Raw genomic sequence first — 26,075 nt, forward strand, 5'->3', positions numbered from 1 at the left:
GTCAGATGCCTCTACTAATATAGGTACTATCCTTCCCTTCTTTCGCTATTCTCTGTCATTACCTCATGGATTTTAGAATAATATCGGAGTTTTAATCAAGATAGGCGTGAGTGTTGAAATGTATTGTGTGCTGATCACGCTATAGATTAGTATGATCTCCAAAAAAACGTATTTTGGTGATTAATAAAGCTAATGATATGAGTATAATATAAAAATAGATCAGGAACACGTTATTTTACAAAATTTTGAAATATTTTTTTCTTTGACCTTAAATATTTTTTTAAATATTTTATGTGACCTCTTTTAGCTTCGATGAGAGCTTTTATCCTTCTTGGCATACTTTGAATGTTTTTTAGGCAGTCTTCTTTTATCCGTTTATTTGTGACAATTTCTTGGGCAATCCCTCTCTTCATGAGCTCCCATAGATTTTCGATCGGGTTGAGGTCTGGAAAATTACCTGGCCACTTCAGTACTTAATTTTCTTTTTTTTTTCAGGTGCGATGTTACTGTTTTTGCCTTATGACACGGTGCTGAATTGTACATAAAAGTAAAATCTTCCGATTCGCCAAACCATTCTTTCATTTGTGGCATAACCTTTTATTCCAGAACTTCAACATATTGATCATCATTTCCTTCATAATTTACAGCCTCCCTGTGCCCTTGCTACTGATCATAGACCATACCATGATCTTGAGAGGATGCTTTACTCGCTCCACTATGCAATTCTTGTGATATTTTTCACCCACCCGTCTTCGGACAAAAGTCGACTTGTCCATGAGTATCTCCACTGTAGACTCATCGGAGAAAAAACATGCGAATAAAAAATAAAGCATTTTTAGAATAAAAACAGTAGTTATAGAGATTTAAACTTTAATAGTGGTGTAGTTTACCTTATTCCAATTCTTAATTGTCCAATTTTGGTGTTTGTTGGCCCAATTCAGTCTCTTTTTCATCATTGCGACGGACAACTTTGGTTTTTTGGCAGGACGACATGATTTAAAACCTTGCTCAGCAAGCCTTCTGCGAACTGTCATGTCAGAAACTGGCATCCCAGCTTCACGAATAAGTCATGTGAGAATTTTTCTTGATTTCTTTCTGTTGTTTACGAAGATATTTCTCATTTTCCTTTCGTCTCTGGGTGTAGTAACTAGTCTCAACAAACACATGTGTGTATGTTGTGACATAATTTGACAGAAATGACAGTTCTAGAGCTGTCAACGTTAAAAAAGTAAAGTTATTAGTGACAAAACATATTGGCATACCTTACTATATATGATTTTATTATAAAAGTTATGAACAAATGTGAAAAACTTAAAATTTTGTGACTGATCTTAATAATTTGATCACATACTGTAAATATTCAAGTTTAAAAATTAACACGTTTTATTTCGGGATAGAGCAAAAGCCATCTGTAAGCTTTTTGATGCAGATGTTCTGCAAAGTTTGTGCTTTTATTTTTAATAAATCTAATATAGTTTCCTTAATTTCTGGTTTATCTCTTGTTATCAAGATGATAAAACATGATAAACAAGATGATCTTGATATTATCAAGATGATAACCCTGATGATGTTATTTTTCTGTAAAGTAGATTGATTGTTTTTATAATATTCTTTCCATTTGATGCGCCCATATTAGCCTGGCTGACTTTATCTCCGCTACCAAGTCAGGTTCTCTACAAATTACGGCCACCCCTTGTTCATAATCCGCTTAGTACAACGTTTTTATTTTTTTTCTTTCTCATTAAGTAACTCAGCTGATCCGAATTTATTAATATTGGGCACCGTATTTATTAATATTTAGATTCTCCTTTATTCCTTCATTCTCCAAAAGTATGAGAAATAATAAGACAAAAGACGTTATATCACCAATAACAACAGAAAAATGGGAAGAATATTTCAAAAAATTACTAACAAAACAAAGACCAGAATTTACTAACATGGAAGATAACACGATAGGCATACGTATAAATTCATCACGATTACAAATAAGTAAATTAGAGATGGAAAAAATAACCAAATCCCTGAAAAATGGAAAATCCCCTGGTCCTGGTGACATCCCTGCAGAATTAGTGGAAGCGGGCACAGACAAACTCCAGGAACAGTTAAGAAAACTCTTTCAAGGCTGCTTGAATGGGGCCGAATTACTAAAAGAATGGAAATTATCGATCATGTCAACTATCCACATAAAGGGCAGCAAGGATCAGTGTGAAAAATACAGAGGAATTGCGGTAAACAGCACAATAAGTAGGATGTATGGGAAACTTATTAAGAACAAAATAGAAAATGACTATAGAGATAACGAAGCAGAGGAGCAAGCTGGTTTTAGAGCTGGGCGATCCACAGTAGACCACTTGTACTCTATTACGCAAGTTATTGAGAAAAAAACAGCCGTAAATAAAGAAGTTCATCTGGTGTACATAGACTTACAAAAAGCATATGACAGTGTACCCCTCAGTAAATTATGGTCAACCCTACAGTAAACCAACATTAAGCATGGTCTTATCAAAGCAGTCCAAAGTCTATATAATGGAACGACTGCAAAAATTAAAACTGGATCAAGGATATCTGAGGGATTTAAGGTCACGAAAGGACTAAAGCAGGGTTGCTGTATTTCGCCTACCCTTTTCAAAATTTATCTGGAACAAGCACTCAAGCTGTGGAAAAGAATATGTAATGGCATGGGAATCCCTCTCAACGACGAGACTACACTGTACACCTTATGTTTCGCTGATGACCAAATACTGATTGCTCAGGATCATGACAACTTTAGTTACATGACTCGGAAGCTAATAGAAGAATATAACAAATGGGGTCACGAAGTCAACATTAAGAAAACTGAAACCATGTGTATTGGAGGGACAAAGCAGTCCATTATATTAGACGATGGGGTAGAAATTAGACACTGTGATGAATACAAGTATCTGGGTATGAAGATAACTCAAGATGGAACACTCGATGCTGCTATAAAAGACAGAAACATACAGGGTAAAAAAGCCATATCCATGATAAACGGCATTCTGTGGGACCAAACAATATCTAAAGCGAACAAACAACTCATATACAACACCATACTTAAAAGTGTAATCACATATGGCAGTGAAGTTTGGCCAGTGAAACAAAGAACAGAGAAACTGTTACTAGCAACAGAAATGGACTTCTGGAGAAGAGCAGCAGGCAAATCAAGAAGAGATCGGATACCAAATGAGAGAATCCGAGAAATGATGGGAGTCAAGCATACAATAGTTGATGACATAAAAACAAAACAGTTAATATGGTACGGCCATGTACAGAGAATGCCAGATGACAGGATTCCGAAACAGATTTTGACGTGGACACCACAAGGAAGAAGAAAAAGAGGAAGGCCGAGAAGAAGCTGGAGAGAGGGAATTGAACAAAAAATAGAGGAAAGAAATCCCTTCAGGCCTATGGTTAAATAGAGAAGAATGGCGGTTAGGAGTCGGAAGGCGTCGGAGAACGCTGTGAACCGATAGTAGTAGTAGTAGTAGATTCTCCTTTATAAACTTTTTTTATTATTATTTTTATTTATCGTCTTTTACTATATAAAGTTTACGAAGAAAGAAATATCGGATTAACAGACTATAAAAAATTTGATACCTACTGTATTATTTGTCATTTAAAACAGTTTCGGAAACGACTTTCACTTGTCTATTTGGATTACATCAGGTACTCTACTTTACAACATTTTCATGTACTTTTCTGTGTAATGTTTACTTCCTTAAAACAATAAATCGGTTTAAGAGGATTTAGATACCCACGCTTCCAAAAATCATTAATCGAATGGTGATTTTAAATTGTTGAAAGATCGAAATTCTTTATCCGGAAACTTACACCTTCATCTTATTTATTTACCTAGCGATTCAAAGGTAGTAATGTTTATGTTCGTTTTTCAAGAAGTAGAGTATTTTTAAAAGAACCGTCAGGTCAGGCTTAAGTTAAGAATTTAAAAAATAATGAAATTTAACTTTTTGAAGCGAAGCTACTGGCGTTATATTAATTCTTCTTTATAGTAAAAGTTAATCGGTACGAAATTACCGACAGGAAATAGTTGGTAGAGTCCATTTACTCGACGAGGGTAATCCTTTTTGATGGTCCAATGTTTTACAACATAGGTAGCGATGGGAAAGATAAGCGCTCGTTCCGAACGTACAAGTAGTTTGGTATTCTTAGTTACAGCCGTATCTTTCCAGATTGTAGTAAGTTTGATCGTTGCTGAACTGACTATGACTTTGATTCTGACGCTTCATGTGCTCCGATCACGGATAATTTGTCTTGGATTCAGCTCTAGATTCGTTTCATGGGTTTTCGTCTTCTTTAGGTGCCGTGTCCGTATTCAGACGTTGGCCGTCATCATGTTTACAATTTCCTGAAACCTTTCTCTATCGGCTGCAGCGCGAAATAACTCTTCTACTGTGGTACCACACCATTATCTAATATTTCGCAGCCATGAAAGTTTCTTTCGACCACTTCTACTTTTCCTTGGATTATAAGGCGAAGTAGATGGTATTTGGGTCCTCTAATTATATGACCGAATTATTCTATTTTTCTCCTCTTTATTATGTTTATGATCAGACATTCTGAATATATCATTTTAAGAATATGTTCATGAGACGTATGCGAAACCCATGATATTTTTAGAATCCGTCGATAGCACGACAATTCGAATGCTTCTAATTTGTTAAGCATTGTGGTTTTAATGTCCATGTCTCACAACCATATAGTAGGATATACCACATATAACATTTCAGGACCTTCTTGCGAATATACGTCGACAGGTTTCTGTTACATAAAACTGGTTTCCAGGTTTTTAGGTTACGTGTTAGTTTGATCCTGGTTATTATCTCTTCATAAGAGTTAAAATTCACATTTAACCAGCTGCCAAGATATTTAAAATAGTTTATGCGTTCTATTTCCACTCCATTAAGAGAAAGCAGATCTTGATCTATATAAATCTTCCTAACTGCCATCTTCTTGTATTTGAAATGTTAATTTTAAGGCATCTTTGAAAATGTGCTTCACTGACTAGATTTACTAATGTCTTGCAGATCATATGTAGGTAATGTAAGATCTTGTAAGAATAGGTTTTGCAAAGTATTAATTTCAGGTCACACCTCAGATGTATATGTTAACGTTTGGTCACCTGCAACAATCTTATAAGCATCTTTTAAAGCACTTTCAATGTTCTTTTCAACACTTACACCAATGCATGAAAGCATTTTTGGATAATTAGTGCACCATTTAAATGAAATAGAAGACTGCCACAGCTAGAGTCAGAAGAAACTCATCGTCTTCTGAGTTAGGACTGTGTCTATTTTAGACGACCCTCGAAAGATTTACGTTTCACCTGTGGATATATTGGAGACTTGGGTTACTTAGCATAAGTCCCTTCGCCGGCTAGTGATTTTCGATTCTGGTACTTTGTGTACTTAAGTTACTGTGATAAATAACCTTCCTCTGCTTCTGAAGAAGCTGCCTATAAGGGTAGCGAAACGTTAAGATGGACCCACATAGAGTCGCCCAAAAAAAGTGTTGAAGACCAGAACTATATATCTACCTGAAAAGCCTAAATTATCCACTGCTTAACGTAGACTAAGTTTTTGCTCTTTCTCTGTCTTGTGTGGACCACAAAAGCTGTGCATGAGCTCTGTATTCAAGAAATTATGATTCTCATCCTAGAAACAAAAATAAGGCTCCTTAAATGTTACTTGTACTCAGTGCTTCTGAACGGAGTAGAAACGTGGACATTGAAGGCGGAAACTCTATCAAAACTTCAGGCTTTTGAGTTATGGTTATACAGAAGGATCCTGAAGATACCATGGACAGACAAAGTCAGCAATGAAGAAGTACTACGGAGGATAAACACAACCGCGGAATTGTCAACATCGTGAAGGGCCGTAAGCTGCAGTACTTGGGACATATAATGAGAAATCAAGGCAGATATGAGCTACTCCTATGCAGTTTGCAAGGTAAAATTGAAGGAAAAAGGGCCCCAGGATGAAGAAGAATATCCTGGCTTGCTAACCTGAAAGCATGGTATAGAAAGACCTCAACAGAGCTATTCCGTATAGCAACCAACAAAGTCATCATAGCCAGAATGATCGCCAACGTTCGGAACGGACAGGCACCCTAAGAGGAAGAAGGCACAATTGAAGGTTAAAATAAGTTTATTGACGTTTCAATCTCCACGGAAATCGTTCTCAATATTAATTAGCTTCAGAACAAAATTGACAAATCTCTTTGAGAAGAGTGTATCATCCTCTCTTTTATTTTATGAGTGTAGGCTATATTTGGCTAAAACGTCTAATTTGGCTAAAAGTTTTTATTGATTTACTGACTCGACTGTTCTTGACGTCCTTCTTTTATTGGCTCTGTTACAATGCCATCCTCGCCAGGTGCTTGTTATTTTTCATTTCTTTCAGAGCTGATATAATCTCATCTTTACCACCTGGATATCTTCTGATCCTTTCTTGTTCATATTTTCTCATACATAATTTCTGTTACCTGCTTGTCTAGAGCATATGTATGGGAATAACTCGATTTCCTTTAAAATTTCATTTCTGTTTGTGATAATGTTGTGATATTATGTTCTATTTGCATTTTTCTGCCTAAAAGCCTTAGACATTTATTTTCTTCTATAGCATTTTTAATCTCATTCGCATTCTGTTTTCGTATCACTTTCGTTATCTCCCTATTTATTGATCTGTATTCCTGTGTGGTTCTATCTGATAGTTTTCTTCTTTTTCTATCAACATCTTTGTTCTTTGGTGTATTCTGTATATTATTTTTTTGTTTGGGACAATGTTTTTCTCTTGCATTTTTAATACTGACTTTCAGATTTTACATCCTCTTCCGTCCCGATTTCCTAGTCCGTAAAGACCTATTGAAGTCTCTGCATCGTCTTTATTTCCGGTTTTGGAGATTTTGAAATCCCCTAGGAGCATTTGGTACTGACATTTTTCCTCTTGTAGGGCTCTGGAGATGTTCTCGCAGAAATATTCAACCTCCTCGTCCGAGTGTTCGCTGGTAGGTTGCAGGTCTGAATAATTTATATTTTCGATATGTTTCTTCTGAATCAAAAATCCTACTCCTGAAATAGATGTTTCTTCTCCTATGTAGTATAAGAGATTTCCGGAGTTTAATATTAGTTGGTTTTCTTCTTTCCTTTGGACTTTGCCTAGACCTATTATGTCCGATTTAATTTTTTTTCAATTCCTCAAATCCAGAACAAAATTGATTACTTTAAACTCCCTCCAACATATTTAACAATTTTAACCATTTAAATTCCCATTAATAAATATTCAGCTATAATATATTGACCTAGTATGCCTTTTTAAACAATTTGTTTTTTACAGAACTGCCTTTGCCAAGCATAAGCGCCAAAACTCAAAAGAATAATATTACTACGTTTCTAAAACAAACTTGCAAAGTTCGAAAAATTATAATACTGTCTCATCGTCTGTTTCTCCTTGAACTATTTTTATTTTGTAAGGATAGAGTTTATTTTGTTTTCAAAATCTTTACTTGTTTTCTGATCTACTTCACAACCCCGAGCTACAATTTTAGTATAAATCACTTATCAGAACTAACTTCGCACAGAAATCTCTTTTCCTTTGGATATGTGTTCTTCCTGCTATATGCAAAATATGCACACTATGCAAAATAGTGCCAAGCTACATTAAGTTTTTGGTAAGATCGGCAGGTACCTACTTATTAATGTTCTGTCTCGCATAATTCAGAATTCGTAATTTTTTATAACCAAACTGTTTTAGAACAAATATGTATCCGCGCTCCCTCTAATAATACTGTTTAAAATAGGCGCCGGGTTCATATTATTATAAAAAATACAGTCAATATCGGAAATCTAAATTTTTAAGTAAAGTTATCGATGTTTTTAGATTGGTACCAACATGTAAACATTAACCTACATGATAACGGTACATAAACATTTAAATACTGACATTGTAAATATTTGGCGACGTGATATGCTTACTTAACTTTAGGTAAAAAATACTTGCGAAATTCAGCGATGACTTCATCTTCGCTAAACCTTTAACATATCTGGTATATTTATAGATGTCTCTTAAAACAAACACCAGATGAATTTTTGGTGGTATGTTATCGCTTGCCCACACAATGATTTAAAATTCATGAGCTGTAAAAGAAACAAAGCATGCGATTTTTTTATTGCTTTCACATGCTGCGAGGTTGTACAGGGTCGAGCGATAAAAATGGGCTAATATTCTCTTAGAGACCGTATGTTGTTTCAAAAATGTTTTATTTCTTCTTTTGTGACTTCTACTTCAATTCTTGTTTCTTCAAGTGGCTATTCTCCTACGACGCAAATAAACAACTAAATGATCTTCCCTTTCTCTACTGACTCTTAGTGCAGTTATTTGGTGCTAATTCCATACAACTGATATAAATTTTTTTAGCCTCGACGTTTTCCTTGTACATCGAGTACGTACGTTTATTTTAATTTTAACATTTGGTTATTAGTTGTAGTTATTACAGACTTAATACAAATGAGGAGCTTGTTATCAAAGACGGACAACTCCATCTTTTTCAAAATTGAGTTAATGATACAGTCTTATAGGATTTTTCACAAAGAATTCAAATCTGAATTGCTTTAGTTTCAAAAGCGGCTCGATCATGCAAGAAACTACATTTTAAAACGAGAATCAGTTTTAGAAACTGACAGCCAATCGAAAGGTAGTATTTCCGTCAAGTTGCCATGCGCACTGGAACAAACCTACTGAGAATGGCCATTGCGTTTTAAGTTTGCAACAATTTTTTGCAACAATCCGACATGTAAGCATAGAAGTAATAAAAAAGTTGCCAATTCCTAACTATGAGAGATGTTTCACGATTCCATTCGGCTTTTTATAACTCCAAGGAGAAGCAATATAATTTTCTTCTCAAATATTGCAAGGGCATGCGTAGCGCAAGCGGTAGGATGCTTGCCTCGCAAGCCGGTGGTCCGGAGTTCGAATCCCACCGCCGGCAAGAACATCTAGACATTTTAAAAATGTCTGTAGGCCCCAGGTCGACTCAGCCTGAATAAAAATGAGTACCTTGGGTAAAACCAGGGGTAATAATAGACGGTTGAAGCGTAGCACTGGCCATGTTACCTTCCTTGTATACCGTAGGCCCTAGATATAGCAGACGACCCTGCTATACTCCCAAAGCCGCGACAGCGGTATAAAACGGGAGACTATTATATATATTGCAAGGAATCTGGCTCAGCAAGAATGCGAAATAAGAAAATTGGACGTTCCAAAACATTCATCTACCATTATTTTGTATTAAATGCGGCCCAAGTTTAAATAGAGGTTTGTAGAAATGTCTTTTTGCAGATTTTAGGCATCACAAAGCATCGAATAATAGTTGTGTTCCAGCTTTTCAAAAAGAATGATTCTCTGGTGCCGCAGGAATCTCGTGGTGGCCATAGGAAAGAGGCAGTGTTTGCAGAAAAACAAGCATCTGTTATTAAATTTATTAAAAAATTTAATGGAATTGAATCTCATTACAGTAAAGGTAAAAGCAAGGGAATTTACCTTAGTTTGCATTTGAACATCATCAAAATGTACGCTTTGTACAGTATTGTGCAAATTAATGGAATCATTGTGACATTTTTCAATATTCACAGTTGGCAACATTGTCCAAACATTTACAACTGACAAAACATTCAAAAAATAACCTTAGCAAATCAAAGCAAATGATGGAATTTTTCAAAAATAAGAAGATTAATGTGTTAGATTGGCCTGGTAAGTCGCCAGACCTTAACCCCATTGAAAATGTATGGACCATTTGCAAAGCTAGACTGGTTAAAAGTAAAAGAATCTTACTTTATACATTTTTTTTAACACACGCTTCAATGTCAGTTTTACGTCACCTTTTACAGATGTTTGCTCAACCTGCTTTAAGTTTGAAAAGAGAGTAAAATAAGCTGAAAAAAAAGAACATTGATATGATTAATTCATGGGAAAAAAAATCTTCATAAAATGCAAGCTCGACCATTTTTTGGCCATTTACAGGAGCAAACAAATGGACACTTGACAACCTCTTTCAACATTTAAAAAAAATTTCCACTTCCAAAAGTACCTGACTGAATGGCATATTACAGTCGACAGCTGTACTGCTATAATCTTGCTGTCATTTCTGGTAATTCGTCAACTTCACTGAATAAAGACTCTGTCTCAATTTATACATGGTGTGAAACGAGCCTCTGCGGTTTGAAACGAGTTCTGTAAAAAAAACTAGAAATGGAGATCTTGCAGAAATTAATGTTGTACAATTGATTGCTGATGGTTGTGCGTTGTGCATGCCAAAATAAAAATATGAATGTACTAGCAATGTGCGAGTTTTGATTAATTTATGCTCCACATAATATGGAATATGTAGAACTTGTATTCCCGGTAACTGGTTACTCTTTTCGTGAAGCGGACAGAGTTTTTGTTATGCTAGAAATAGATGCTATCAATCAAGAAGGGGATGACTATGGTGAATCATGAGCAATGAAACTTTCTTGAAGTAATTTAATTTTTTAAATAAAGATTTAAAACTACTGAAAATATGCAGGAACCAAACTAAATGAAATCTCTCCTCAGCTGAAGACCATCTTGAATAATCCATTAAATTAAAGAAACCAAGTAATAATTAACCGACTAAGAATTGGACGTACTGCACTAACTCATAAACTTTTAATCAAAAAAGAATCTTCGCCAACCTTCAAAAAGTGTTCTTACCCTTTGACGATGAAGCATTTTGTGATTGCCAGTATTACGAAGAAAATAAAAAGAAAATATAGAATCTCAGATGATCAAACTTAATTGCCAACATGGAACGTATACTAGATTATTCAAATATTATTAAAACTTCTAATATGGTGAAGCCAAGTCACAAAGCTTATTTTTGATAAATTAAGTTTTATTGTAATTTAGTTTTAAAGCAATAAAATGGTAAGATGCAGATTAAGATACTAATAATAAACTCAAGCTTTTGGTGATACATTCGACTAAGTTATGGTATAATAAACGACATGCGACTAAGTTGGTAATTAATGTATCAGCAAATCTCAATATACAGGGATGAGTGCCTTAAGAACCGGCAAAATAACGCAAAAGATAAAAAACATAATACTTTGTGAAATAAAAAGAGATGAAAGTAGTAGAGGTGAGAAATTATCGGTATAAACCTATAATTTACTTTACATTACATTAGAATTATCGAAAATATCCCACCTTTAGACGTTAGCTTATGAGCTGGTTGACTTCAGTCATAGTAATACGTATCACGTAATGTAAGTAAAAACAGTTTAAGTATGAGTATTTTTTTATCCAAAATTAAAGTATTGATCAAAAATAAACTATGATTTGAGCCGTCGCGTACACTCTTCTCAATACAGAATTATCATAGCTTGTTATTCTGTATTTATCAAATTACTACTAATTAAACTGTTTACATATTTACATTTGCTTTATTTTTTTCAATTAGTTTTTACTTTATGCGAAATTTAAAAAATGTTAATATTCGACGTCATACTTGTAATATTATGACTGAAGTCAACTAGCTCATAAGCTAACGTCTAAAGGTGGGAAACTATCGATAGTCCTAATATAATGTAATATAAATTACAGGTTTCTATCGATAGTTTCCCACCTCTACTACTTTCATCTCTTTTTATTTCACAACGTATTATGTTTTCTATCTTTTGCGTTATTTTGCCGGTTCTTAAGGCACTCATCACTGTATATGTATTGTTTACATTCACAGATCATATTATATATAAAATAAATTTCTGGTCAATAGAAACAAAAATCTTTAGTATTCTATTGCCTGATTGGCAATAATTGCCAATTATTAGCCATTATTGGCGGTATGTAGTACACAGGCCATATAAATAATAGTGTGACAAGTAGTAAATCATATAAATTAGAAACTTTGCTTCCCACTAAGCAACAAATTAACTAATTAACGTTTATTATAAATCTACCCAGTAGGCGAAAAAAGTTTCGGTAAAATTTAATATTAAATTAAAATTGTTGGCTAATTTATAATATTAAGTAAAAATAGGTTGTGCTAATAATTATTAATTTCTTAATATTTTAACAATTTTTTTATCCTTCTTTGTTATTCTTTTGCTTCTTTGTTATTTTTTATCTTTATCTTGTATATTCATGCCACACCTCGAATTCTCTTTTTTTATATTCCTCCTTAATTTGTCACTGAATACGTTAAAAATAAAGAAATGTATGTAAATGTATACAGGGTGTTTTAAAAAGACATATCATAAATTAAATCACGCATTCCGGGGACAAAAATAAATTGATTAAATCCAACTTACCTTAGTACAAAAGTGTACACAAAACAAGTTACAGCCCTTTGAAGTTACAAAATAAGAATTGTTTTTTTGTATTATCTCCTAAACTACTTGACATTTTGTAATAAAAAAGGACACGGTACTTTCTTGTTCTGTAAGCATTTTTTATAAAAAAGAAACAACAAAATCTGAATGAACAGAAAAATTTGAAGGGGGGTGTGCAGCCCTAAATCCCCCCAAACTTTTGAGTACGTTCAAATCAAGTGAATTTTGTGGCATCATTAGTTTAACACATTATTTTTAAAATTTTTTTGCCTCATCACTTTTTTCAAAAAACAGTTTTTATTGAGTTACTGCCCTTTTCATTAACCTTTAAAAAATTACATTCAACTAAATAAATTAACAAGTACAAAAAATGTCTATAACCTCTATAAATATGATATTACAATAAATGTTCAAAATGACCCCCATTTTCGTCAATACACATTCGGTATCGTTTTAATAAGGAAAACCGAATGCGCTGAAAAATCATATTTTTCTGACGAAATTGATTTGCAGCTTCAATTATTCTAACCCTCAATTCTTGTTCGTCCTCTATTGTTACAGAATATACTTTCTCTTTCATAAACCCCCAAAAGAAATAGGTGCGTACTACCTGCAAAGGTATTCCCGGACTTCATTACTGTAATGCGGAGGAGCGCCATCTTGTAGAAACCACATATTTTGCCTTATTGCAATATTCACTTCTTCCAAATACTCTTGTAAATCGTTTGCCAAGAACTGCAAAAAATAACACCATCTAAATTGTTGGGAAGAAATACTGGGCCTATTATATTGTTATCCACAATTCCTGCCCTAACATTAACTTTGAAAGTCCTTTGGTGATGAGTCGTTTTTTTGGCGTGAGAATTTTTTGGCGTTTGTTATTTCATTTCTACTGAAGGTAGCCTCGTCAGTAAACAAAATATGTGTAATAAAATTAACATTTCGAGTGTTTTCCATTAACAACCAATCGCAAAATCCAATCCTTTTAGGATGATCTTTAACCAATAACTCTTGAACCGTTGTTAAGTGATAGGGCTTAAGCAGCTGATCCTTCAAATGCCTCCAAACCCTTACGTCAGGAACATTTAGTTGAGCAGCTATTACCCTTGTACTTGTTCCAGGGACTTCTTTAATGATTTCTAAAATGTCTTCATAGGTTGCATCCATTATTGGACTACCACTATTGCCAGCAACTTGCGGTTGGAATGTACCCGTTTTCCATAAACGACGATCAATGGTCAGAAATAATCGTCTATCGGGTGTATTTCGATCGGGGTATTTTACTGCATAACGCCTTGCTGCTGCACTATTTCCTTGACATTCACCTACGATATTCCCGATAGTTTATTGAAATCATAATTTAATCTGATCCAACTTACCCAAAGTTAAATGCATATCTGCCATTTCCTAAAATGTGTAGGCCATTGTAATATCAAAATTTTTAATATTAATCTTATTCACACAATAAATGATAGCTTCAAATTATTGACTATTATTGATGGAACTGTTTGTAATTATTGTATCCGTAGAAACTAATTGTAATTTTATGGCCAACTAGGAAAAAACTAGTTTTTCAAAAAAGTGATACCAGGCAAAAAAGTTTTAAAAATAATGTGTTAAACTAATGATGCCTCAAAATCCATTTGATTTGAACGTACTCAAAAGTTTGGAAGCATTTAGGGCTGCACACCCCTCTTAAAATTTTTCTGTGCGCTTAGATTTTGTTGTTTTTTTTTTGTATGAAAAATGCTTTCAGAACAAGAAATAACGTGTCATTTTTATTACAAAATGTCAAATAGTTTGGGAGATAACGCAAAAAAACAATTTTTATTCTGTAACTTCAAAGGGCTATAACTTTTTTGTGTACTTTTGTACTAAGGTAAGTTGGATTCAATCAATTTATTTTTGTCCCCGGAATGCGTGATTTAATTTATGACATACCTTTCTGAAACACCCTGTATATAATGAAATCAACTTAATTGTCAACTTATCTTAGGACTAGATTTAACGTTATAAATGAATTTTGGGACTAAAACATCGCTTTAAATAGATAAAAAAATGTTAAAAAAAGGAATAATACTTCTATAACATGAATCGAAACATGAGACATAATACAACTCAAGAGTTCGGAAATATACTAAGATTAAATATGGATATTGAGATTGAGGAATAGAGATCAAACAGAATGTTTAGTTGATAGAAGAGTTGTGCGTCAACTATTTTTTGAATAAAAATAGTAAAACAAAACAGAGTTAACAAATGAATAAACCCAACAGAAATTGGAAAAAAATAATTATTTGAAGAAAAATAATAAACAAGTAACGGTTATAACGTTACTGTATAATATATTTATTTACTATTAAGCAAGAAATATTACTTGGAATGTTTCCTTCAATTTTTTTTATTTTCTCGTGGGAAACTCGCTATGCTTCCACTTCCAAAAATGGTTTAAAATTATATACAGAGTGTAAGGTATAGAAAGAACAGCAGTAGTGAAGAATTACATTGGTTAATACTAAACAAAAATCCAATGCTGAATGCAAATTCTCTTTCATCCGAAGAACATCCCATCATTATAGCAAGGTGAACATCAGCTGTCTATTATACCTGTATCTTTGTACATCGCGTTTACTCAAGCAAAATAAACATATGTCGATTCTCCACAAACCAACACTAAGTTAATAACCTGCCATTGACTAAAATGAGACTTTACGTATATCAATTTAGAAGAAATCAATTCGACAAGACACTCCTGCGCGTTTTCTTGAAAATTATACATTCCGAGTACCATCTCAAAAGGTGCTCTTCCCGATATCGTGGGAACAAATACACACTACTCATTCGCAATATTAATTACTCAAAATGGAAAAATTAAACTTCCTGCGGTACAAGAAAGTACACACCCACTAAAAACGGCGTCTACGACAGTGTCGTATTATAAAGTGATCAAGAGGATACGTAATTAATACATTTTTATAATATAAATAGTGCTTTGGGACACAAAAAATTAGAACCAGAAGGAAATACTCTAGAAGTAATATTCTTTACACCTAATAAATATCATACGTAATAAAATAACTAAAACTTTCATGTATTTTTCTGATTTATACTATTATTCTTATTTGCTCTGTAAGATAAAAGTAGTTTAGAAGAGATAGATAATAAAATAAAAAATCAAAACGATCTCGAACATTCGAAATTTTAAACGTGAAACAAGAAAATTAATACAGAAAGAGAACAATTAACTTTGAAAATGAAAAATATCAAGATATCAATACTTCTATTGGCGGACGAAAAAATACATAAGATTGGAGATTCATAAATTCAGTTCGAACATCATACAAAAAAAGAACACACATACAGATAGTAGAAACTAAAATATGGATAGCCGCTATAAAGAATTATTGATAGAAGATATACAAGAATATATAAGTTAATCAATTGCGGAGGATAAACACGTCCAAGGAACCCTTGAAAATATGAAAAAAGATATTAATGTCCACGGAATCTTGAGATGTGTCTTAGTCCACTTAAATAGCAAGTTTTGTATTCAAGTTTTGATTACGTACTTCGACTGCTAGATAATAACTAATCTTCCAGAAAATGTTAGATGAGGCTTTCAATGAGGGAAAATGTTTCTTACAAATTACATTTTATCATTTAATGATGTACTTTATGACAAACATAAGCGAAACACAAACTCTAAATCTACGGAGTAGCAATCAGACCAATCACATAAGATTCAGAAACAATATATGTTGCTTTGTCGTCCATCTTGTCTAATATTCTGATCTGTTGAATGTCTCTGAAAAGGAATCTTTCCACTACGTATCGAGGGACGTTCACTGCTTCTCGTAGTGCTCCGTTGTGGACAGCTTGGATTTTCTTTCTGTTCGTCTTGCAAGAGATGCGTATGTCAGGATCGGCAGTATAATGCTGTTGATGAGCCTTATCTTTGTTTTGAATGGTAATTCGCTTCTTCTTCCAGGTAGGCTTCTGATATTGACTTGTACCATTTTTGAGTTCTGTACTGTTCTTGTAACATGGGATTTGAACGTAAGTCCCTTATCCATGGTTGCTGTATCCATAGTTCTTCATTTTTTAGATCAGTCCTTTGTGTCAATCCTGTCGAATGCTTTACTTACGTCTACGAAGGCTGCTCCGGTGTACTGTCTATCGTTGAAGTCTGCTGCGATGTATTCTGTAAGCCTAAGTACTTAGTGTTCACTTGAGTGTTTGGCTCTAAATCCGAATTGGGCTTCCGGTAAGATCTGTAGTTCTTTCTTTTCCTCTTCGAGCCTTGAGAATATCACTCTTTCAGCAATTTTGCTGACTGCTGGCAGTAAGCTTATTGGCCTGGATTAGGGATTCTTTTGAAACTCATCAGTGCATTTATTATGTTATTCAGACAAACGACTGGTTTCGCTGGAAGGTATTTTAGAGCCCTGTTGGTTATGCCCCTCTTCCAGAGGCTTTCTTTTGGATATGTGTGTTTCAGTGATGGATTTTCTGCTACTGCCGGTCTTCTGTAGTCTTCTTCGACTTCCTCTTCAAAGTCAGAGTCCTCTTCTTGGTGGTAGTTTATGGAACATTGTCTTTCTAGGGTAGTTCTCATGACTTCGGCCTTGTCTTCAGTAGTGTATACTATGCCGTTTTCTATGATTTTCTTTAGATTCCACACATGGTCCATGTTTCTGCTATTTTCTTCTTGTTCTTTTACATAGTTGTCCCATTTCTTACTCGCCTGTTGTTAGAGCTAGAGTCTTTGATCTGCCTATTTAGTCTGATTGCTCTGTTCTTGTCTGCTTGGGCACTTGTTTGTCTGGCTCTTTTATTTGCTCTGTTCTTCTCCCTAATTAGTTCTATTAGCTCTTGGCTGATATCTTCGAATCTACCTCTGTTGCTGGTATGTTCCTCTTCCATAGTGCCGTGGGTAATGCCTTGTCCTATGATATCTTTAAAGTCTAGGACTCTTTTCTCTAGTTCTTCTGGGTAGTTTATGGTTGGGATATTTCTGATTCCTTCGCTGATTGGTTTCTCATGCTTTTCCGTCTTAAACTGCTAGGAAAGCTGTGTGTACACCATAGCCGATAATTTCATGATCGATTCAGTGTGTGTATCGGAAGTGTCTGAGATAGGGCTGATTTATTTTTATTGCTGGCCTTTAATTACTTTGTAATTACAATGTTAGTGTGATGCTCTGGTATACAGCTTATGTATTGGGCCGATACCTATATCTCCTATTGTTTTAATAATCATAAACAGGTGTTCTTCGGCTGGTTTATTGTTTTTTAATAACCGCACAGTCTTTTCCACTTCCGCTCTTAGAAGTGAAGGCTCCATTACTATTTAACTAGAATCTGGATTGTGAATCATGGTCCCATCAGTATCATATAAATGTTTTTACACCAGTCTTTACACCATAATTTAAGCATAACATGCATACAGCAATAGGCGTGTGTATTTGTCTTCCTTTTAAATATTTTTGTTTGGAATTTTTCTATTTTCTAGAGATACTGTTTTTAAGAGCATTTGTTCTCTCCGAGAGTATATTAGGTCAATCGTTCTTTCCGTCATTCAGAGTTTCTTTTTGATTATTATTGATTTTTAGTTTTACTTACACCCGATACAATCCAATCTTAATCGCTGCCCAGGTTCCTTCACTTCCAATTGGTGGTGGTCCAGTAATAAATAGTCTTTGGTAGACAATTATTTTATCTGGTTTTAAAACTGGTTTGGTTTTATAGAATTTGGTTTTAGGGCAAGATAAGAGTTAAACAGCTACGATGAAATCAAACCATATAACCAACTTTAAATGCAAGAAAGATCAATTTGGATTGATTGAAACAAATCCCAAAAAAGCTCAGAGGCCTTATAGCCCAAGAGCCAGTGGAATCTTGTACTATTATTATTGATAAAGTCATCAAGTTCGAGTTGATTATTTATATATTTTACACTATAATATTTTACAAACGCAATTTTTTCAAACTCGATGGTCCATTTCCTCACTAATATGAGAAAGAGATAGGGACAACGAAATATACGAAACATTTTACTGAAGAATCACAAGAAAGACTATAACATAGCTATAACATCTCTGATAGTTGTTTTTTTTTTGTTTCTTTCTTAGCTTAGGCGTAGAATTTTACAGAAATTGTGTAAATGGTAGAGCATAGGCAATAGTATATATAATATACAAAATAAACATTTATTTGTGTGTACTATATTAAATTCTGATAAAAATGAATAAAACGATTTAAAAAATATTTATTCAAACCAATTTAATAAACTTTATTAGAATGAAAGTAGACGATTGCATTTCTTTATTAGAATATTTCTATAACTTTTTAAACTATAAAGCTTGAATACTTTTTCTTCGACAGCTTGGCACAAGTCACAGTGTCTTTTGAAACTTCCGTATACTACTTACTACTAACACACATTTTTGATTTATTGAAATCTTAAAAATTCTATCAGATAATACTAGAAACGAATAATTCGTTGGTATAAATACTAGTCAGTATTATTTGTTTTAAAATGCACCTAGTAACATGGTTTTGAACTATACGTCTATGTTATACACACCCACAGCAAATAAGATCGGCGCCAGTGTCTATACCGTATTTTTATGTTTAATGATTTATTTTGATAGTCTATGTAAACATTAAATATTGGTTTGCTAATGTATGTTTCTGTACGTTAAATGGGTTTGGCCAATATATTAATGCTTCGTTTTTTGCAAAAGACTAATTATTTTTTTTTTGTTTTAGCATGCGCACGACGAATCGATGAAAAATGGCCATGAGGTGAATAAGGTGAGTTTTTTATCGCTTACATTATATAGCAACTAACAGTTATAAGACAATAGATTTATTTATAAAATAATAATTGGTGAATCCTATGTTGATAGGAACACTGGCAAAGATAGTTCAGTCTGAGATTATGACCAAATACGTTTTTATTTTAAAAGAAGGTAATTTGTCGAAATACTAAACGTTAAGTAATGTACAAGATATTGTTTAATAAGGAGGTCTTCGTTTTGGTTGGTCATAGTTTTCGTTTTATCACAGTTTTTTAATCTTATTTTTCTTGATTCGGTATTCAATTCTTCAATCATTTCTTGCTATTCTTCTTTTGAGTAGATCTCATCACGATTTTATCAGCATATCGCCAATGGTTTAGGTATTGACCGTTTATATTAATACCATAGGTTTCCCTGTCTAGTTTTTTAAATGTGTCGTCGGGCGATAGATGTCGCCCTATCTGATACCCTTTCTCTCTCTCCAATGACGCTACAGCCCAAATCAAGGCTTGGCCTCCTCCAAACTATGCCTTCAACCTTGCCGGTCTCGTGCTGATCTTCTACAGGTTCTCACGTCTAACAAATTTTGCTTGTTCGCTGCTACTTTATCCTCCCACCTTTTCCGTGGCCTTCCTTTTGGTCTTGCGCCCTGCATTTTACTATCTAGGGCTCTTTTTAGCAATCTTTCAGTCTACATTCTCACTACATGACCACCCCATCGAAGTTTCTGAAGTTTAACGAATTTTGAGATCGATGCCTCTTTGAACAGTTGGTAGAGTTCATGGTTGTACCTAAATCTCCATACTTCGTTTTCGTTAATAGGTCTAAATATCTTTCTTAGGACTTTTCTTCCAAAGACTTCCAGCTTTCGTTAATTTTCTCGAAATTTTCAGCGAATACATACATCCAAGTGGAAATGTTTCTCACGAACAGTTAGATGTAGGAAAATTCTGAGTATGGCAGAAGAACGAGCGGCCAATTTTATGTAAGAAATGTCCATTCGCTTGACTCTCGGACCAAAATTGACTCCAATATAGCCGATTAACGAAATTGATAAAAATCCAATGGTCTACAGTTTTTTCGATTTTCCGGCAAAACGGTGCATAATTTCTAGCCACATGTTCATTTCTTTTTAAACAGCAAGTCACCCTTAATCGAAATAATTCAAATTTCAAACAAAATATTCACTTTTAATTTTCACGAAATTTTCAGCAAATACAGACATCCAAGTGGAAATTTTTCTCGCAAACCGTTAGATGTATAAAAATTTTGAGTATGGCAGAAGAACGAGCGGCCAATTTTATGTAGGAAATGTGTATTCGCTTGACTCTCGGACTAAAATTGACGCCAATATAGCCGATTAACCAAATTTGATAAAAATCCAAGGGTACCCCCTTGGAATATTTTTTACAAATTTTCCAAAAAAAAAATTTTGTTTAATGTTTTGGTACATGCACTTGGTCCAGCTTATTCCAAACATTTGTTTTTTTCTGATCCCTTAAACCCAGTTTGCCGGAAAAGAGGAAAAATCGAATTAAAAAGTCTACAGTTTTTTCGATTTTTCGGCAAAACGGTGCAGAATTTTTAGCCACGTGTTTAGATTTTTTTAAACTGCAAATCACCCTTAATCGAAATAATTCAAATTTCAAACAAAATATACACTTTTAATTTTCTCGAAATTTTCAGCGAATACATACATCCAAGTGGAAATTTTTCTCACGAACAGTTAGATGTAGGAAAATTCTGAGCACGGCAGAAGAACGAGGGGGCAATTTTATGTAGGAAATGTCCATTCGCTTGACTCTCGGACCAAAATTGACGCCAATATAGCCGATAAACGAAATTTGATAAAAATCCAATGATCTACAGTTTTTTCGATTTTCCGGCAAAACGGTGCATAATTTCTGGCCACATGTTTAGATTTTTTTAATTAGCAAGTCACCCGTAATCGAAATTATTCAAATTTCAAACAAAATATTCACTTTTAATTTTCGCGAAATTTTCGGCAAATACAGACATCGAAGTGGAAATTTTTCTCGCGAACCGTTAGATGTAGGAAAATTCTGAGTATAGCAGAAGAACGAGCGGCCAATTTTAGGTAGGAAATGTCCATTTGCTTGACTCTCGGACCAAAATTGACTCCAATATAGCCGATTAACCAAATTTGATAAAAATCCAAGGGTACCCCCTTGGAATATTTTTTACAAATTTTCCAAAAAAAAAATTTTGTTTAATGTTTTGGTACATGCACTTGGTACAGCTTATTCCAAACATTTGTTTTTTTCTGATCCCTTAAACCCAGTTTGCCGGAAAAGAGGAAAAATCGAATTAAAAAGTCTACAGTTTTTTCGATTTTTCGGCAAAACGGTGCAGAATTTTTAGCCACGTGTTTAGATTTTTTTAATCAGCAACTCACCCCTAATCGAAATAATTCAAATTTCAAACAAAATATACACTTTTAATTTTCTCGAAATTTTCAGCGAATACATACATCCAAGTGGAAATTTTTCTCACGAACAGTTAGATGTAGGAAAATTCTGAGCACGGCAGAAGAACGAGGGGGCAATTTTATGTAGGAAATGTCCATTCGCTTGACTCTCGGACCAAAATTGACGCCAATATAGCCGATAAACGAAATTTGATAAAAATCCAATGGTCTACAGTTTTTTCGATTTTCCGGCAAAACGGTGCATAATTTCTAGCCACGTGTTTAGATTTTTTTAATTAGCAAGTCACCCGTAATCGAAATTATTCAAATTTCAAACAAAATATTCACTTTTAATTTTCACGAAATTTTCGGCAAATACAGACATCCAAGTGAAAATTTTTCTCGCGAACCGTTAGATGTAGGAAAATTCTGAGTATGGCAGAAGAACGAGCGGCCAATTTTATGTAAGAAATGTCCATTCGCTTGACTCTCGGACTAAAATTGACTCCAATATAGCCGATTAACGAAATTGATAAAAATCCAATGGTCTACAGTTTTTTCGATTTTCCGGCAAAACGGTGCATAATTTCTGGCCACGTGTTTAGATTTTTTTAATTAGCAAGTCACCCGTAATCGAAATTATTCAAATTTCAAACAAAATATTCACTTTTAATTTTCGCGAAATTTTCGGCAAATACAGACATCGAAGTGGAAATTTTTCTCGCGAACCGTTAGATGTAGGAAAATTCTGAGTATAGCAGAAGAACGAGCGGCCAATTTTAGGTAGGAAATGTCCATTTGCTTGACTCTCGGACCAAAATTGACTCCAATATAGCCGATTAACCAAATTTGATAAAAATCCAAGGGTACCCCCTTGGAATATTTTTTACAAATTTTCCAAAAAAAAAATTTTGTTTAATGTTTTGGTACATGCACTTGGTCCAGCTTATTCCAAACATTTGTTTTTTTCTGATCCCTTAAACCCAGTTTGCCGGAAAAGAGGAAAAATCGAATTAAAAAGTCTACAGTTTTTTCGATTTTTCGGCAAAACGGTGCAGAATTTTTAGCCACGTGTTTAGATTTTTTTAATCAGCAACTCACCCCTAATCGAAATAATTCAAATTTCAAACAAAATATACACTTTTAATTTTCTCGAAATTTTCAGCGAATACATACATCCAAGTGGAAATTTTTCTCACGAACAGTTAGATGTAGGAAAATTCTGAGCACGGCAGAAGAACGAGGGGGCAATTTTATGTAGGAAATGTCCATTCGCTTGACTCTCGGACCAAAATTGACGCCAATATAGCCGATAAACGAAATTTGATAAAAATCCAATGGTCTACAGTTTTTTCGATTTTCCGGCAAAACGGTGCATAATTTCTAGCCACGTGTTTAGATTTTTTTAATTAGCAAGTCACCCGTAATCGAAATTATTCAAATTTCAAACAAAATATTCACTTTTAATTTTCACGAAATTTTCGGCAAATACAGACATCCAAGTGAAAATTTTTCTCGCGAACCGTTAGATGTAGGAAAATTCTGAGTATGGCAGAAGAACGAGCGGCCAATTTTATGTAAGAAATGTCCATTCGCTTGACTCTCGGACTAAAATTGACTCCAATATAGACGATTAACGAAATTGATAAAAATCCAATGGTCTACAGTTTTTTCGATTTTCCGGCAAAACGGTGCATAATTTCTGGCCACGTGTTTAGATTTTTTTAATTAGCAAGTCACCCGTAATCGAAATTATTCAAATTTCAAACAAAATATTCACTTTTAATTTTCGCGAAATTTTCGGCAAATACAGACATCCAAGTGGAAATTTTTCTCGCGAACCGTTAGATGTAGGAAAATTCTGAGTATAGCAGAAGAACGAGCGGCCAATTTTAGGTAGGAAATGTGTATTCGCATGACTCTCGGACCAAAATTGACGCCAATATAGCCGATTAACCAAATTTGATAAAAATCCAAGGGTACCCCCTTGGAATATTTTTTACAAATTTTCCAAAAAAAAATTTTGTTTAATGTTTTGGTACATGCACTTGGTCCAGCTTATTCCAAATATTTGTTTTTTTCTGATCCCTTAACCCCAGTTTGCCGGAAAAGAGGAAAAATCGAATAAAAAATTTTACAGTTTTTTCGATTTTCCGGCAAAACGGTGCAGAATTTTTAGCCACGTGTTTAGATTTTTTTAATTAGCAAGTCACCCGTAATCGAAATAATTCAAATTTCAAAAAAAATATACACTTTTAATTTTCTCGAAATTTTCAGCGAATACATACATCCAAGTGGAAGTTTTTCTCACGAACAGTTAGATGTAGGAAAATTCTGAGCATGGCAGAAGAACGAGCGAGCAATTATGTGCAGGAAATGTCCATTCGCTTGACTCTCGGACCAAAATTGACGCCAACATAGCCGATTAACGAAATTTGATAAAAATCCAATGGTCTACAGTTTTTTCGATTTTCCGACAAAACGGTGCATAATTTCTGGCCACGTGTTTAGAGTTTTTTAATCAGCAACTCACCCCTAATCGAAATAATTCAAATTTCAAACAAAATATACACTTTTAATTTTCTCGAAATTTTCAGCGAATACATACATCCAAGTGGAAATTTTTCTCACGAACAGTTAGATGTAGGAAAATTCTGAGCACGGCAGAAGAACGAGGGGGCAATTTTATGTAGGAAATGTCCATTCGCTTGACTCTCGGACCAAAATTGACGCCAATATAGCCGATAAACGAAATTTGATAAAAATCCAATGGTCTACAGTTTTTTCGATTTTCCGGCAAAACGGTGCATAATTTCTAGCCACATGTTCATTTTTTTTAAACTGCAAATCATCCTTAATCGAAATAATTCAAATTTCAAACAAAATATACACTTTTAATTTTCTCGAAATTTTCAGCGAATACATACATCCAAGTGGAAATTTTTCTTACGAACAGTTAGATGTAGGAAAATTCTGAGCACGGCAGAAGAACGAGGGGGCAATTTTATGTAGGAAATGTCCATTCGCTTGACTCTCGGACCAAAATTGACGCCAATATAGCCGATAAACGAAATTTTTAACTTTTTAAACTGCAAATCACCCTTAATCGAAATAATTCAAATTTCAAACAAAATATTCACTTTTAATTTTCACGAAATTTTCGGCAAATACAGACATCCAAGTGAAAATTTTTCTCGCTAACCGTTAGATGTAGGAAAATTCTGAGTATGACAGAAGAACGAGCGTCCAATTTTATGTAGGAAATGTGTATTCGCTTGACTCTCGGACCAAAATTGACGCCAATATAGCCACTTAACCAAATTTGATAAAAATCCAACGGTCTACAGTTTTTTCGATTTTCCGGCAAAACGGTGCATAATTTCTGGCCACGTGTTTAGATTTTTTTAATTAGCAAGTCACCCGTAATCGAAGTTATTCAAATTTCAAACAAAATATTCACTTTTAATTTTCGCGAAATTTTCTGCAAATACAGACATCCAAGTGGAAATTTTTCTCGCGAACCGTTAGATGTAGGAAAATTCTGAGTATGGCAGAAGAACGAGCGGCCAATTTTAGGTAGGAAATGTGTATTCGCATGACTCTCGGACCAAAATTGACGCCAATATAGCCGATTAACCAAATTTGATAAAAATCCAAGGGTACCCCCTTGGAATATTTTTTACAAATTTTCCAAAAAAAAAATTTTGTTTAATGTTTTGGTACATGCACTTGGTCCAGCTTATTCCAAATATTTGTTTTTTTCTGATCCCTTAACCCCAGTTTGCCGGAAAAGAGGAAAAATCGAATAAAAAATTTTACAGTTTTTTCGATTTTCCGGCAAAACGGTGCAGAATTTTTAGCTACGTGTTTAGATTTTTTAATTAACAAGTCACCCGTAATCGAAATAATTCAAATTTCAAAAAAAATATACACTTTTAATTTTCTCGAAATTTTCAGCGAATACATACATCCAAGTGGAAGTTTTTCTCACGAACAGTTAGATGTAGGAAAATTCTGAGCATGGAAGAAGAACGAGCGGGCAATTATATGCAGGAAATGTCCATTCGCTTGACTCTCGGACCAAAATTGACGCCAACATAGCCGATTAACGAAATTTGATAAAAATCCAATGGTCTACAGTTTTTTCGATTTTCCGACAAAACGGTGCATAATTTCTGGCCACGTTTTTAGATTTTTTTAATCAGCAAGTCACCCGTAATCGAAATAATTCAAATTTCAAACAAAATATTCACTTTTAATTTTCACGAAATTTTCAGCAAATACAGACATCCAAGTGAAATTTTTTCTCGCGAACCGTTAGATGTAGGAAAATTCTGAGTATGGCAGAAGAACGAGCGTCCAATTTTATGTAGGAAATGTGTATTCGCTTGACTCTCGGACCAAAATTGACGCCAATATAGCCAATTAACCAAATTTGATAAAAATCCAACGGTCTACAGTTT

The 26,075-nt window shown here is 34.1% G+C and overlaps 1 protein-coding gene across 1 annotated transcript in view; it reads left to right on the forward strand.

Annotated features, from left to right (window-relative positions):
* The window catches only part of by (focal adhesion protein tensin), a 726,462-nt gene that overhangs the window by 472,891 nt on the left and 227,496 nt on the right, over positions 1 to 26,075 (forward strand). Inside the window, exon 5 of the mRNA XM_072536011.1 lies at positions 19,153 to 19,197. Within this exon, the coding sequence (XP_072392112.1) occupies positions 19,153 to 19,197 (45 nt within the window). The remainder of the gene's footprint in view (positions 1 to 19,152; positions 19,198 to 26,075) is intronic.

This window comes from Diabrotica undecimpunctata, chromosome 6 (genome assembly GCF_040954645.1).
Source record: "Diabrotica undecimpunctata isolate CICGRU chromosome 6, icDiaUnde3, whole genome shotgun sequence".
Lineage (NCBI taxonomy): Eukaryota > Metazoa > Arthropoda > Insecta > Coleoptera > Chrysomelidae > Diabrotica > Diabrotica undecimpunctata.